We start from the raw sequence: 17,035 nt of genomic DNA on the forward strand, positions 1-17,035 counted from the left end.
TAAAAGCTTCATATCTTCTAAAAATGTAATTATACACCATTTATTTCTAGATAAAATTATACAAATATCAGAACTAAACCCATTTTATTCTTGTTTTCAATTTAAGAATAATGTACAAGTTTAAAAACAGCCAGGATGCACTATTCAGTTAAAAAATAAATATATCAAATAATACATAGGGCTATACTGCCCTCTTGTGTTCAAAATCAGGTAGGCCTGTTGTATTTAAATATAGGTAGCTGCTATGTGACTCCGAGAATTTTTTCTCACCGGTTATTTGACGTGTAACACCGGGGGCTTTTATATCGCTAAGTTAAAAGTGAAAGTAAAGTAAGGACATTTATAGTGGTGGCGCTCGCAGTGCGCTCGAATGAATTTCTATGGAAGTAGAAATGAAAAAACGTTCGCTCTGTTTTGCTCGCTCGTCGCCATGGATGCGCACTGTAATGAATGCCACTGCAGCCGCATACTTTTTAGTGTCACTTTAAAATTAGTGCAATATCGGGGGCCGATTGCTTGAATTGTGAGTTCAATAGTCTATTATTTTTCACGGAAAACACAACAACAAAAGAGTACAATGACAGATTCGCTTAAATAGGCGCTTTTACATAAAATAGCCTATTCCGTCATCATCTTTTTAGTCAGCACTTCACTCTCGTGATTAATGAAATTTATTGCTGATATTTGCTGCAACTTTCGTTCCGCTCACAATTTAGTAAGCAAACACGCTTCAAATGTGTTTTTATTTTATTTTTGTGTATATATATGTGTGTGTATATATATATATATATAGCTTATGTTTCAAATATGAGTTAATTAACAATCGTTTGAAAGAATGATACTTTTAAACATATCACTAAACCGTCATTAGGTGTCGCCAGGCGACCGTCTTAATGAGCGAGTCATTGATTCATTTGTTCGAACGATTCGTTCGAACGGCTGAGTCATTCATGAATGAGACAGATTATGGATTGGTCATTGAATCTTTCAGTCAACCGATTCGTTCAAAATGCTGAATCATTCAGTAATGAGAAAACACGTTGCTGTGAGATGCGCAATGGTTCTGCTGTGATCTTTGTTTAACTAGTTTCACTGCTGAAACAGAAAAAAGTCAATATTGCATATAAAATGTAAGTGATTTGACGTGTGTGTGAGAGAGATTGTGTCTGTTACAGTGACAAGAGTTTAACCCTTTAAGGCCTTGTCTTTTTGGATATATATCTCTTTTTTTATTACAAAATGTGCATACAACCCATATATTGTAAATGTATTGTTTGCTTTAAATTAAATTAAGATTGTATGTTTGGTAATTGAACCTAAATAAATTTAAAATTAGGAAGTCGGCTATATAGCAACAATAGTTACATCCATCTGATCGGCCTTCCTAAACCCATATATTATGGGTTTAGGAAGGCCGATCAGATGGATGTAACTATTGTGAGTCAAAGTTATAGCGCCACCAACTGGCAGCAAGAAGTGTGTCACTTTCTAAATGCTTTTGACAAAAGTGGGGGGGTTAGTTTTATCCACAGTAACAAAACTCGATATGTATATTGTACTCTTCGAGCCGGACAACTTTCTAATTTACCGTAATTAGCTCAGACCAAGAGGAAGTCAGATATTTTGGTTTGAATATGGTGAGCCTCTCTCTGTCTCTCTCTGAGCTAATATGGCAAGCCGTTTTAACATTTAATCATTTTAACCTACTAGTCTCTATTTTCATGCTACTAGTACTTATTTTTTAGATACTAGTATCTATTCCATTAAGTACTAGTACTTACTCATTAGTGACTAGTGCTTATTCTGTTTAGAATATTCAAAGTGCTTATTCAATTTTTATGCTTATTTATATTTTCAGAGCAGAAATTTTTTTTCAATTTAAGAATTATTTTTAAGTTTAAAAACAGCCAGAATGGTTGTTTAGTCAAAAATAATAATAATCCAAATCATATATAGTGCTATACTGCCCTCTTGTGTTCAAAATCAGGTAGGCCTATTGAATTTATATATATTTATATATTAGAGAGAGATTGTGTCTGTTACAGTGACAAGAGTTTAACCCTTTAAGGCCTTGTCTTTTTGGATATATATCTTTTTTTTATAAAAAAAAGTGCATACAACCAATATATTTTAAATGTATTGTTTGCTTTAAATTAAATTAAGATTGTATGTTTGGTAATTGAACCTAAATAAATTTAAAATTAATGTTCTATATTTCAGATCAATATATTTGTTTTCCTTCATTTTAATCAACACTAACTTTATTCTCATCTGAATTATAAATAACTTATTTCTGTATAAAATAAAAAATCCCGAATAATCCAGACCAACCAGAGCGCACTATTTCTACAACATCATCAGTGCTGAAGCGGAACTACCAGAGTCGTTCGGCAGATAGTGAGCAGATATTTTGTGTCACGTCGTGCACAATAACCCTAAAGGCACCAGGGTGGCGGTGCCACCGGCTTTTTATATATATATATATACATATATATATATATATATATATATATATATATATATATATATATATACATATACATATACATATACATATATATATATATATATATATATATATATATATATACATATATATATATATATATATATATATATATATAAATATAGCTGCGAGCAGCGATGAAGGGCCAAAGCCGGCGGCACCGCCACCCTGGTGCCTTTAGGTAACTAAAGGCACCGGGGTTGCGGTGCCACCGGCTTGGGCCCGTAATCGCTGCTCGCAGCTATATTTCCGCTTCTTCTTCTTCTTCTCTTAAAAGAATCGCTTTTTAGAGGGCCTAAACATGCTCAAAAACTCATGAAACTTTGCACACGCTTCAGAAGTGGTGAAAATTTACGTGTGATATGCTTTTCAAAATTGGGTGGGGCAAATTCGGTAAATTATTGCCCCCAGATTTTGCCCCGGCTCTACGTTTCACGTACAGGTATGAAATTTGGTACATACATGTAATGACCCAATACCTACAAAAAAGTCTCTTGGAGCATAGCCCTAAACACAACAGGAAGTGAGCTATTTTGAACTTCCTCCTAGATTTTGTGCATTTTTCGTAATTTCCTGATGTTGTACTTTAACGAACTCCTCCTAGAGATTAAATCAGATCCACATAATATTTTGTCAGTCTAATCTTAAGGCCTTTGCGACGTTAAATTGCGAAGATCTAGAGTTTTCGTCGAAGGATGTGACCTCGGCGGCCTGACAAAAATGTAGATGTGCAAATCCAATTTCAGCCTCTGGGTGAAATATGCATCATCAGATAACTTCTGTGTAAATGATGCAGTTCCGATGTTGCTAGGCAACCACAGACAGCCTGCAGTAACTCAGGCATACAATGTCCGATCTGCCCCAAACTTCACATGTGTGATAAGAGTCCTGTCCTGAACACATGACCATCCTCATATTAGATTATTGTAATAGCGCCACCTGCTGGTAGCAGGAAGTGTGATAAAAATAAATGACTTTGACATAGTCCTCCGGCTTAAACATGCTCGAAAACTAATGAAACTTTGCACACACTTCAGAAGTGGTGAAAATGTACATGTGATGTGGGTTTCAGAATTGGGTGGGGCAAATTACTTTAACATATTCCCCCTATATTTACATACTGCCCACCGTGCTCTGTCTTCCTAAAACGGCCGGGTGGCGGCGGCACGGGTGCGAGGGCCCTTTCATCGCTGCTTGCAGCTTTAATTAGGGCCCGAGCACCGATGGTGAGAGGACCCTATTGTTTTTGCTCTGTTTATTATTCTTCTTCTTCTTCTTCTTCTTCTCTTAAAAGAATCGCTTTTTAGAGGGCCTAAACATGCTCAAAAACTCATGAAACTTTGCACACGCTTCAGAAGTGGTGAAAATTTACGTGTGATATGGTTTTCAAAATTGGGTGGGGCAAATTCGGTAAATTATTGCCCCCAGATTTTGCCCCGGCTCTACGTTTCACGTACAGGTATGAAATTTGGTACATACATGTAATGACCCAATACCTACAAAAAAGTCTCTTGGAGCATAGCCCTAAACACAACAGGAAGTGAGCTATTTTGAACTTCCTCCTAGATTTTGTGCATTTTTCGTAATTTCCTGATGTTGTACTTTAACGAACTCCTCCTAGAGATTAAATCAGATCCACATAATATTTTGTCAGTCTAATCTTAAGGCCTTTGTGACGTTAAATTGGGAAGATCTAGAGTTTTCGTCGAAGGATGTGACCTCGGCGGCCTGACAAAAATGTAGATGTGCAAATCCAATTTCAGCCTCTGCGTGAAATATGCATCATCAGATAACTTCTGTGTAAATGATGCAGTTCCGATGTTGCTAGGCAACCACAGACAGCCTGCAGTAACTCAGGCATACAATGTCCGATCTGCCCCAAACTTCACATGTGTGATAAGAGTCCTGTCCTGAACACATGACCATCCTCATATTAGATTATTGTAATAGCGCCACCTGCTGGTAGCAGGAAGTGTGATAAAAATAAATGACTTTGACATAGTCCTCCGGCTTAAACATGCTCGAAAACTAATGAAACTTTGCACACACTTCAGAAGTGGTGAAAATGTACATGTGATGTGGGTTTCAGAATTGGGTGGGGCAAATTACTTTAACATATTCCCCCTATATTTACATACTGCCCACCGTGCTCTGTCTTCCTAAAGCCACCGGGTGGCGGTGGCACGGGTGCGAGGGCCCTTTCATCGCTGCTTGCAGCTTTAATTCTTCTTCTTCTTCTTCTTCTTCTCTTAAAAGAATCCCTTTTTAGAGGGCCTAAACATGCTCAAAAACTCATGAAACTTTGCACACGCTTCAGAAGTGGTGAAAATTTACGTGTGATATGGTTTTCAAAATTGGGTGGGGCAAATTCGGTAAATTATTGCCCCCAGATTTTGCCCCGGCTCTACGTTTCACGTACAGGTATGAAATTTGGTACATACATGTAATGACCCAATACCTACAAAAAAGTCTCTTGGAGCATAGTCCTAAACACAACAGGAAGTGAGCTATTTTGAACTTCCTCCTAGATTTTGTGCATTTTTCGTAATTTCCTGATGTTGTACTTTAACGAACTCCTCCTAGAGATTAAATCAGATCCACATAATATTTTGTCAGTCTAATCTTAAGGCCTTTGCGACGTTAAATTGCGAAGATCTAGAGTTTTCGTCGAAGGATGTGACCTCGGCGGCCTGACAAAAATGTAGATGTGCAAATCCAATTTCAGCCTCTGGGTGAAATATGCATCATCAGATAACTTCTGTGTAAATGATGCAGTTCCGATGTTGCTAGGCAACCACAGACAGCCTGCAGTAACTCAGGCATACAATGTCCGATCTGCCCCAAACTTCACATGTGTGATAAGAGTCCTGTCCTGAACACATGACCATCCTCATATTAGATTATTGTAATAGCGCCACCTGCTGGTAGAAGGAAGTGTGATAAAAATAAATGACTTTGACATAGTCCTCCGGCTTAAACATGCTCGAAAACTAATGAAACTTTGCACACACTTCAGAAGTGGTGAAAATGTACATGTGATGTGGGTTTCAGAATTGGGTGGGGCAAATTACTTTAACATATTCCCCCTATATTTACATACTGCCCACCGTGCTCTGTCTTCCTAAAGCCACCGGGTGGCGGTGGCACGGGTGCGAGGGCCCTTTCATCGCTGCTTGCAGCTTTAATTTATTTATGTTTTCCTGATCTGTAATAATCACTTTATGTAACTATTGTGATTACACTTTGTAACTGAGGTTGGCTTTGTGTATGTCTTCCTTTTTTATAGTACTTTTGTTTCATTTTACACATTGCACAGATTTCTGTTTTATGAAGGGTCTTTTTGTCTGTTTTTGTTTTTTTGTTTTTGATGTTTGAAAACCTCAATAAAAATAATATACACATAAAAAATGTGTGGATGTCTTTTTTTTTTTGGTGGTACAATTATAATAACTAGAGAACATCTTAGTTAGAAGATGTTAATTCATTCAGTTATAATAAAAAGTTTAATAATATAACTTAGTGAGAAACATTTATAGCATGTTTGCATATTAAATTGCACCTGAAACAATACTACAATCTGTAAAATCTTATTGTTTTGGATTATTTATTTGGAACTGATTTATTTTGACTGATTATTTTTCAGTCGTTGTCACAGCAGGTCTTTACTCATATCCAAAAGAAAATATTAAGACTTTAGAAAACAAGTAAAAAAAAAGAACATTAAAGAACATTGAATTAGAAAATCATATTGAATTGTATTAGCTAAGATATTATAATAAAGACAAAGAGAGATAAAAGATTACTTAGGCCTTTCATATTCAAATACTCTCTGCATTTGAACAAGAAGAAAAACAAAACATTTGTCCATTGGATGTGTAAACAAAAAGAAAATATATGATGATATTTGATAAGGCCTCAAGGAGGAAGAATGAGCAAACGAGTAATTGACTTTCAGGTTTAACATGAGCTCAGTTTAGTTGCTTAGCAACATGCCATGCAAAGTTCCATGTTGTGTGTGAAAATGGGCGGTAATGGAAAAAGAGAGCGTATTTAATTCACCTTAAATATCTCACTCAAAGTACATTTCAACAGTCCTACAGAAAATAAAAACTGCTAACCATGTCTATAATGATGTCTTCTCCAAGAGAGATGTCCTGTAACAAAATTGAACCTCAAGCAAATGAAGAGAGTGATACAAATGTCCAGTCAGGTTTGCTGAGTTTTTTCTTCTTCTTTTTTTTAAATCATATATTTAATCAGATAATTTTAATGTCGTTGAGAGACTAACTTTTTACCTTGGGTTTAATCAGATGGTGACCAATCCGGGAACTCTGGGTTCTGCGGATACCTCCTTTCTTTCTTTTCCTTCCTCCTTGTCTTCCTTACTTTTCCTGTCTCTGTGTGGTTTTGTATGAAGGTAAGATAATTACTTAAAACCTACTTAAAAAACACATTACAGTTTACTATTATCAAAGAATAAAATCTGACATAAACATTAAAATATTGTAGTTAATCACACAATCAATTCAATTGCTATATCTGCATTTCATCTTATTAAAAGATTGTCCAGGAATATGAAAGAGCAGTTATTTTTCGCTTGGGACGACTCATTGGTGGCGCTAAAGGACCTGGTTAGTAATTAGCCCGTTATTAAAATCATGAATAATTTGTTAAACATAGTTTAGTGCCATTGCAACAAGCAGTACTTCATCTTGATTGTTTTTGAAGGTTTGTTCTGGATTATTCCATGTGTGGATACATTTCGGAAGGTTGACTTGAGGACAGTGTCTTTTGAAATCCCTCCTCAAGAGGTGAGTGATTCATTTCAATCAAAAACGTCTAAATCTTGTTAGTTATTTTGCTATGAATACCTATTATCTAAATAGCTACCAATTTATTCAATTTTCCAGGTTATGCGTTTAATATAATCTTTATTGGAGAGTTTTATTGTGGTGTTCCACTAAAAAAATGCTATTATCAATAAGTTATGACCATATATGTTTTTACACTGCTTTAACTCTTCAAAATAATTTAAGCAATTTTTGACTTTTTCAACTATCAATTTTCACCTATACAAGATTACATTTGTTAAAAGTCAGTTTAATGTAATTTAAGTTGAAATGACTTAAACATCCAAGTTGATTGCACGTAAAAATTTAAGGCAGCAACTTTTTTTTTTATCAGTATATGTAACATGCATTACATTTTCGACATTTCTCCTCAGGTGCTGACCAAAGACTCTGTGACTATCATGGTGGATGCGGTGGTCTACTATCGTATCTTTAACCCAACTGTCTCCATTACCAAAGTGGAGAATGCTAATCAAGCCACGCAGATGATTGCACAGACTACTTTACGAAACATGCTGGGAACTAAGAGCTTGGCAGACATCTTAAAAGACCGTGAGGATATGTCAGAACAGATGGAGGTAAGATAAACCTTCTTGTAAACCTCTGAATCTTGTAGCCCTTTTAGGTCACTCTTAAAAATAAAGGTTCTTTATTGGCATTGATGGTTCCATGAAGAACCTTTAACATCAATTGAAACTTTCCATTCTTAATAAAGAAAGTATGGGTTCTTTAGATTATAAAAATGTTCTTCACACTAAGAAAAAATGCACTGTAAAAAAAAGTTGAGCAAACTTGAAAAAGCAAGGCAACTAGACTCAACTTTTTCATTTAACTCAACTAATTGTCTCCAGATCTTTTAAGTTAGCTCAATTCTTTTTTTTTTTACAGTGTATTCTTTTAAGAACTGTTCACCGAAAGGTTTTTTGGGGGAGCCAAAATGGTTCTTCTATGGGATTAGGGCACCTGAAAATCCCCCTCTTGGAAACTTAAGGCTATTTCCTCCCGAGTCAACATTTTCTTCTGGACAGGAGCATATAAATGCCATAAATATAAATTGTTCATCTTTTCATCATCTTTTGCCTGACAGGCTGTGCTGTATGCTGCATCCAAGAACTGGGGTATCAAAGTGGAACGGGTCGAGCTTAAAGACGTCAAACTGCCCACCTCTTTGCAGAGAGCCATGGCAGCTGAAGCAGAGGCCACCAGAGATGCCCGGGCCAAGGTTGGTGTCTGAGCACTGAAAGACTGTTACATGCTTCACACACACAAACAAACACATGCTATGCTGTCTGTTCTGCCGAGCCTGCCAAGTTTAGTCTTATCAGCTTTGCAGCTTTGTGTTCAGTCTGTCTGGGGAAACCCGGTTTTCTCTGATTGGATGTGTGGATGAACACCTGCAGCCCACTCGCTCGGTCAGGGGTGTAGATGAACTGTAACCTCCTTAAGCCAATCCATTTCCAAAACAAAACCAGCTGATTTTATTGCTATCGGTGATGACTGACCGCTCACAGAATCTGTAATATGTTTATATACAGTATGTATAATACCTACATAATTGAATTTAACCTAATATTAAGTGCCAACGGTTAGGAAACATGTGCGTACCTGTATTTTCATCCAGCATTTTAAATAGCCTATAGGCAAATCAATGACCTACATGAAAGAAAAATTTTCAAAGATTGTTTATTCATATATCTGCCATTTTTTTTCATTAATTTAACCACCCATCCATACGCCAGTTAAGAGAAGTGTTTGCCTTTCAGTGAACACTATACTAGTGTCATATTGTTGACTGGAAACCTGAGCCTTTATGTCCTCACACTATGGCACAAGCGCAGTGGAAAAACAAACTGGATTTGCTCAATGGAAATTTCCGAGTAATTAAAGGTGTGTGAATTATCATATTTAAGTGTGTTGTATTATACTGAACAGGTGATCGCAGCAGACGGAGAAATGAAAGCCTCGCGTGCTCTGAAGGAGGCGGCGGACGTGATGTCAGAGTCTCCGGCAGCACTTCAGCTGCGCTATATGCAGACACTGACTGAGATCGCCACGGAAAGAAACTCAACTATTGTCTTTCCTCTTCCTTTAGACCTTATCTCTAATTTCATGAGAAGATGACCACATATGAGGATTATATCAATGTTCAAATATCTCTGTAGAGACATTACGGCTATATGTCATCTCTCAAAGCACTCATTGCTCTGCGGGAAAAAAAAAATCTGTTTATATTGTTGATGATTTGAACTTTGCATCAAATATTTCATGTGTCCTACTCTCTGATGAAAACCATGTTTAATAAAAATTTTCTATTACATTATTAAATCTATCAAATATTATAACTAAGTTCTTCTATCGTAGCTTCTTGGATTATTTTATATGTATTAAAGTAATCTTTTAAGATAAATCTCATTGGGTATGCCTGTAGCCTGGTAATCTTAAAGATATAAGTACACGAATAAACAGTGAACATGCAAGAACCATGTTTGTAGATACATGACAGTATGACTCTTTAAACTCTTAACGCTGTCATGAGAGAAGACTTACAGTTAATCTGTCGGCCTGACGCAGAAAAAAATGGGTACAATGAGCCCTGATCAGTGAGCACCATAATAGGATTGACTGCATCAGATGCGGGAATGGGTGGACAGTTTAGTAGAGTTACTGTAATCTGCCATCTAATCTGTTTCAACCTCGCATAGACAAAAACAGCTTCTGTTCTGACCCTGAACCCCAAAGACACACTGTCATAATGCTCTCATTTCTAATTTCATGCATGACATAGTTTAGGAGGAAACAAGGTTTTAAGGCACTCAGCAGGGAAGCAGAGGAACTGTACATGTACCCTGGATCATTGCTTCTCTCTGGAGACTATTACAACTATATGCCCTCGATGCTCAACTAGATGGGGGGGAATATGAAAATTACATGTGTGTATTTGCTGACAGGGTATATTTTGGTAAACCACAGCTTGTGTCTGATGTACTATGAATATCTGTGCTGATGTGGCCCTTTTACTAGAGTTTGGAAGGAGAACCACTCCTCTAATTGTGATGCAGAACAAAACAACTGGAGGGCAAAATAAACCTGACCTTAGAGAAAAAAATAACTGAGGTGTCAAAAAGATTTAAAAGGATAGTTCACCCACAAATTAATTTTTTTTACTCACCCTCATGTCATTTCAAACCTATATGACTTTCTTCTGTGGAACACAAGAGGAGATATTTTGAAGAACATGGAGGTTATCTTTATAGTTATCATTCTTGGTGTGAACGGGCCTTTAGTGTGAACGGACCTTTAGGCATTGTTCAAAATATCTTCAGTATTCTAAGAAAGAAAGAAAGTCACAACATGAGGGTGAGTAAATGACAGAAATGTTATTTTTGGGGCTGAACTATCCCTCTTTTCTGTAAACTTCTGGAAGTCCTAAGCTGAGTGCTGACTTAACCACATTGTGACACTAACCACAGGGTCAGCATGTGTGATTTCATCGAATCTCCTTCGCCCCACCCACAACCCCTCCTCCATGGGCTCTTTTCTGTACTACACCTTCTCTAATGTTGTTTCTTAGTCTTCTTGATGTTCCTCGAGTCTACCTCTCTCACATCTTGTGTTAAGGATGTCAATGTGGAGTTTCCTGACTTTAATGAGCATTTTTATGCTTTGTAAAGGTAAGAGACAGGACAGGACTCTATAGATTACAACAATTTAATTTGGTTAAACGTTTGATCTGGTGACTTTAATTGGAAACTTGGAAAATTTGTTGTTGTTTTTTTTTACAAAAAATTTAGTTGAGACATATTTAACCTGGGATGTTTTTCATTGATTTAAGATTTTGTGAGTCTTCTTTTATTTAACTGTGTGATGAGCTTCAACAATCTTCATGTTGTGTCTGGGGTCTGCAAGAGATTAATTTAGAATTTTTCTGATGTCTAAGACCAGAAAACAGCAGAATCCAAGGACTTGAGGATTCATTTGTAGCCTATATTTATCAATGTTATTTCAGGGACGTGTATTAGTAACTCTACATGGCAGAAATAGCAGATCAGTGTGAAAGAGGGTTAAATACAACAAACCCCCCATCAAGCTCATGTGACTGACACCTGTAATAATCTCAGATCTTTCTATTGGGGGAAGGGGAGGAGGCAGAGAAACATGTGGAAGGAGAGGTGGGATGATCTGCTTTTTTATAGAAGCATGATCCAATTGTGACTTACTTGCAGGCTAATTACAGAGCACAGATGACCTCTATGGTCGGAAATCTACAAGGAAAACGTGAGAGGTTACATGCCTTATATATGTGGTGGACACATCATATGATCTACAGGATGACCAGAAGGATGTAGTGCAGATTGATAAAGATAAATGGAAGCATGAAACTTTGATGTTGAGTGGAGAGGGTGGAGAGAAAGAACAAGAGAGGGAAAGAACAGCGATGACTGACTTTTGTGAATATTCCAAATGTACAGATCAAAATGAATTATTATTCAGTTTTCAGAGGAGCTGGGACTGGGAATATGTTTAAATGATCAACTAAGATTTTATGATGAAACAAAAGGAATCATGGATCAATTTTAATGCAATAGTTAACAGAATATTAAAACAAATGGCATATGCAAACAAACCATTTTTGACTTTTACATCCTAAAAACCTCCTCAAAAACAGTGTGTTATGGATATATTTTTTATAGCTAATCAAAAGAGCCAACTAGCACTATGCTAAGCTAGAGAGCTAAGCTTTTAGCTTGCTAACCGTAGGCTAAATTAACACAAAGAAAGGAACATGTTAAATTAGAAAATTTTGGCTTTGCTAATATTGTGAGATATGTAGCCTAATTTAAAAGACATTATTTTACATATTTGTGAATAAGATTATTTTCTGTAATTTCTAAACAGGGAACAAATACCCCTTATAAGTTGTTTAGTGTGACTGAGGCTTAATTAGGAAGTATACAAATACTTTGTCTTTATTCAAAAGACAATAAATGCCACTTATGATCCTCTGTCTGTGCTGCTGGAGTGCTGTTTTAGTATTATTATTACTACCGGTATACTATTACAACATTTATTATTTTTAACGTTTATTTTTATATTTTAATTTTCAGTTTAAGTTTCAGTAATTTTCCAATGCACTTTTGTAATTATTTTTTAGTTATTTCTTAATATTCCTATATAGCTTTTAGTAATTTGTATTTCAGCTGCCAAAGCGACATTCGTTTAAGTTAGGTTTTTAATGTAATATTTATATTTAATTTTATTTCGGCTTCATTTTAATTACTGACAATTTCCATTTCAACAATTTTTAATAGTTTTAGTCAACAATGCTGTGCTGTCAATCCAAACACAAAATTAGCTGGAAACAAAAAGGTATAACAAACCATATCAATGAATTGGTTCAATAATTAACATCGCTATCTCTTTCACACAAGCAAAACACAGACCAGTAAGCCAGTGTCTTTTGTCGTTAGGTGAGGACAGTGAGTGTGACAACTTCACCGATCTGGATTTCCATGAGCCTTTCATAGGGACCAATCTGGATGTGCGGCTGCTGCTCTACACTCGTGCAAACCTCGAGTGCGGTCAGGAGCTTCCCCACCACAACTTCACTCAAGAACCCCTGTTTGATGTAACCAGGCCCACTACCTTTGTCATACACGGGTACCGACCCACAGGGGCACCGCCTATCTGGATCAACCACATTGTGCACTTATTAGCAGCACAGAAGGACATGAACATCCTGGTAGTGGACTGGAACAGAGGGGCGGCTAACCTCATCTACTTCACGGCTGTAGCCAACACACGGGGTACAGCTGTGAACATCACAGGCTTGATAGAAAGCATGGAGGTAGGGTCAGTGGTCTGATATTGCTTTGGTCAGTAATGTCTGCCAAATTATTGAATGTGGCGAAAATATTGTGTTCCAATCAGAAAGAGGGAGCGTCTCTTGACTCCATCCACCTGATTGGCGTCAGCCTGGGTGCACACGTTGCCGGGTTCATTGGTGCTATGCTGGGAGGACGAGTGGGCAGAATCACAGGTGAGACTCAGGAATATGAGCCAATGAAACAAAACCGGTAGTAACATCTTCAGTTAGTTAATCTTGTCTAATAAATTTCATTTACTAAATGTTTCACCTGGTCAACTCTAGGTCTAGACCCAGCAGGGCCAATGTTTGCCGGTGTTCCCCCTGAGGACCGCCTTGATCCAACTGATGCCCAGTTTGTAGATGTGCTGCACACAGATATGAATTGTAAGTATAATACATTTGTGGCTAATGATACCAAAGAATAAAAAAAAGATCTATTATTTGTTTATATTATCTAGGTAACACTTTACAATAAGGTTCATTTATTAAACATTAGTTAATGTATTAACTAACATGAACTAACCATGAACAATACATTTGTTCATGTATTTGTTAATCTTTGTTAACGTTAGTTAATACAAATCCAGCTGTTCATTGTTTGTTCATGTTAGTTCACAGTGTATTAACTAATGTTAACAAGATTTGTTTATATTATCTATTATAGTCAAATTAAATTAGACAAGAATTTATTTATTTTTTTAATCTGGGGTCATTTGTCACATTAGAATTGATCAATGCATTGAATATTTGTCGTAAACTTCACGCTTTTGCAAATGTTTAAGGTCAAACAGTTATTCCATGCATACAGAAAATGTCCACATTGTGCACAGTATGCTCTAGATTAAAAACACTAAAATAGAACTACACAGTATGCTATTCCAAACATAGCCTAACAATCCCACACTCAAACACTGTTTCCTGTGGCAGCCTTTGGCCTTAGAGGAACCCATGGCCATATTGATTTCTATGCCAATGGAGGATTAGATCAGCCTGGATGTCCCAAGACCATTTTCTCAGGTCAGTATGTTAAGATTAACATTTTGGAGAATTCAGGGTTGAGATCCAAATAACTAATGAATGCTCTTCAAATAAACTCAAAATGCAAAATGTTGGCTGTGTAATTAAGATTCTGTTATAATCAAATTATGCAATCCTCCCAATGGGATTGAGTTCATTATAAGGTTTTGCTAACAGGGCTAAGATCTAATCTCACTCCTTCTGTTCTCCACAGGGAAATCTTATTTAGTGTGTGATCACCAGAGGTCTGTTTTCCTGTACCTGTGTGCTCTGAATCACACCTGTAACCTTACAGCATACCCGTGTTCCTCATACAGCGACTTCCTCGGTGGCCAGTGTTTGCAGTGTGAAACCTTTAAGCCTGCGACCTGTCCTGTTCTGGGTAAAAACAGTATATCTAGCAATTAACCATATTAAACGAAAATATGAATACTGATTAAAGATTTCAAGTGATTTTGCTTTTATTCAACAGTCCAATAAATTAATATACAGAGTAACTTATATTTTAGACACAATATTTCCAGTTACTTTTTTTGTTCTGCCAACAAAAACGTTTCCCAACTTCATTTAGTATAACTACGCGTATTAATGAATATATGGAAACGAGCACTTACTCATACAGGCTCGTCTACAAGTCGATGTATCAGAATGGTAATGCGTTTTATGTATCGCTCTCAAACACGTTGGACACACAACGGTAATTAATATTATTAGCCTTTGGCTTCTGGCTTGACTACGTTATCAAACAGCTAATAATGTGTTGCTAATGTTACACAGCTCATGTTCCCGTTCGCCACCTCGGGCACTTTGTCGTGATTGGTTACAAGGTAGTTTGAGACGTAAGAAACATCAACGGATTTCAATTCGCGTTTTTGAAAATGTTTCACTGCAGTTTAAAGGAGAAAATACTCAGCAATGGTGTTGACTTATGAATGTGCACATGGTTTGTCTTAAAGCATATAAAAACACCACATAGACATATAAACAACATTAAAAAGTTAAGCTCAAGTATATAAAACAGCCATACGTAAACCAATATCCTTCAAAAAGGTCTCTTCAATATAACAGATAAATAAAATAGTAAGTAAAATGAACTAGTCAAAGTCTACTTGCACTGGTTTCGGTCTCATCATCGGCTGCAGTCATGACCTCATCATCTCATAAATCAACAATCACAAATACCTGCTAATGCACTACTAAATCACTGTACTGTTGTTGGACTGTCAACACTATTGGAAACTCACTCAGCCAATCAGATTTGAAGACCATAACTAACTGTTATCTAATCTTACTCAGGTTATGACATGAGCCCGTGGAAGGATACTCTCTTGAGGTTAGGGCAAACAAGAGCATATTTCTCAACTACGGCAGAGCTTCCCTACAGCAGTGAGTTATCAGCACTATAATGGTTCATTGCAGAAGTTTTCTCAAAGGCAGTTTGTGCAATATTCTGATTTCTCATTTCAGAGACGAGCTTCAGAGTGGACCTAGTAACCTGGAACCAGTTTCTGCGGTGGGGGGTGGTCATACTCCGACTGCACAACGGAAAAAACGTAATAGAGGCCCAGATGGATAAGTATGTAAACTGAAGTAATGAGTTTATTTAACACAAAAAGCTCCTTCAAACTTTGACTTGCCATTCTGTAATGCTCATTCTGTATGTTTTTCTCAGTAAGCTGTTGAGGTTTGAGCAGTATACATCCACTCGACTACTGGCCCAGTTTGATGAGGATCTATATCCAATTCAGAAAATATCTTTACGGATTGTCACTGGGAATGTGATTGGACCTCGATACAAGATAAGGCTGCTCCGTATTCGGATAACTCCGCTGGAAAATCCAAACAGGTGAATAACCACACAACATTTGCTTTTCTGAGTTACTGCTCATACACTACCACTCAAAAGTTTTAAGTCTCTTAATCTTATGCTCAGCATAGGTGCATTTAAAATACAGTAAAAATAGTGATATTGCAAAATATTGTTACAATTTAAAAGAACTATTCACTATTTTAATATATTTAAAAATGCAATTTATTCCTGTGATGGCAAAGCAGAATTTTCAGCATCATTACTCCAGTCTTCAGTGTCACATGATCCTTCAGAAATCATTCTGATAATTTGGTTCTAAAGACACATATCTTACTATTATCAGTGTTGAAATCAGTTGTGCTGCTTCTGTGTAAATCATGATATTTTTTTGGATTTCTTGATAATTAGAAAGTTCAAAAGAACGGGATTAATTTGAAACAGAAATCTTTTCTAACATTATAAATGTCTTTACTGTCACTTTTGATCAACTTATGCATCCTTGCAGAATAGAAGTACTCATTTATTAAAAAATATATTTTGAACGGTAGTATATGATTGTGATGCATGCTGAACAAAAACAGGCATTTGAACATGTTGCTCTTGTCCCCAACAGCGCACTAATGTGTCGATATGACATTATATTGGAGGAGAATGCGGAGGTGTCTTTCAAACCATTGCCCTGTCATCAACCTTGAAAAATCACATTGAAATGCCTGAACTATTACAGACATTTTAAGAGGGTCTAAAAAGTTTAACAACTTTTAGTGCCTTTTCTGTGAAATTACTACTGTGATTCTTTTGTGGACTGGTATAAAATTATGTTAAACCAGACACATATTCCATTAGAATTAAAGTGCAGTTTTACAATATCAAATTCTGACCCTTCCTGTATAGTTTTGTTTTAAACAATACCAATATAAAAAATATTTAATTGTAAAGATGTTTTACATGTACAGCTTTTGCATTCTTTTATAAAATAAATTATG

At 36.4% G+C, this 17,035-nt stretch overlaps 3 protein-coding genes across 5 annotated transcripts in view; 2 read left to right on the forward strand and 1 right to left on the reverse strand.

Annotated features, from left to right (window-relative positions):
- The window catches only part of abcc13 (ATP-binding cassette, sub-family C (CFTR/MRP), member 13), a 39,622-nt gene extending 25,165 nt beyond the window's left edge, over nt 1–14,457 (reverse strand). For all 3 annotated transcript variants that reach the window (XM_056248976.1, XM_056248975.1, XM_056248977.1), the window contains exons 1-5: nt 14,133–14,457; nt 13,491–13,587; nt 11,574–11,618; nt 6,802–6,903; nt 6,625–6,677 (exon numbers count right to left, since the gene is read on the reverse strand). The gene's annotated coding sequence lies outside the window, so the exon portion shown is untranslated. The remainder of the gene's footprint in view (nt 1–6,624; nt 6,678–6,801; nt 6,904–11,573; nt 11,619–13,490; nt 13,588–14,132) is intronic.
- Nucleotides 6,468–9,537, forward strand: zgc:112408 (uncharacterized protein LOC550260 homolog). The gene is made up of 7 exons (XM_056249000.1): nt 6,468–6,716; nt 6,817–6,923; nt 7,068–7,137; nt 7,235–7,317; nt 7,731–7,934; nt 8,444–8,578; nt 9,289–9,537. Exons 1-7 carry the CDS (start codon nt 6,626–6,628, stop codon nt 9,475–9,477), a joined length of 879 nt encoding a protein of 292 aa, XP_056104975.1. The 5' UTR covers nt 6,468–6,625; the 3' UTR covers nt 9,478–9,537.
- On the forward strand, nt 10,885–17,000 carry lipib (lipase, member Ib). The gene is made up of 10 exons (XM_056248997.1): nt 10,885–11,027; nt 12,825–13,201; nt 13,285–13,393; nt 13,505–13,606; nt 14,150–14,239; nt 14,454–14,621; nt 15,536–15,625; nt 15,707–15,815; nt 15,912–16,085; nt 16,663–17,000. The coding sequence occupies exons 1-10, from the start codon at nt 10,976–10,978 to the stop codon at nt 16,742–16,744; spliced, it is 1,353 nt and encodes a 450-aa protein (XP_056104972.1). The 5' UTR covers nt 10,885–10,975; the 3' UTR covers nt 16,745–17,000.
- Nucleotides 17,001–17,035: the final 35 nt, after the last annotated feature.

This window comes from Rhinichthys klamathensis, unplaced genomic scaffold (genome assembly GCF_029890125.1).
Source record: "Rhinichthys klamathensis goyatoka isolate OS25496 unplaced genomic scaffold, OSU_Roscu_1.1 h1tg000059l_1, whole genome shotgun sequence".
NCBI lineage: Eukaryota > Metazoa > Chordata > Actinopteri > Cypriniformes > Leuciscidae > Rhinichthys > Rhinichthys klamathensis.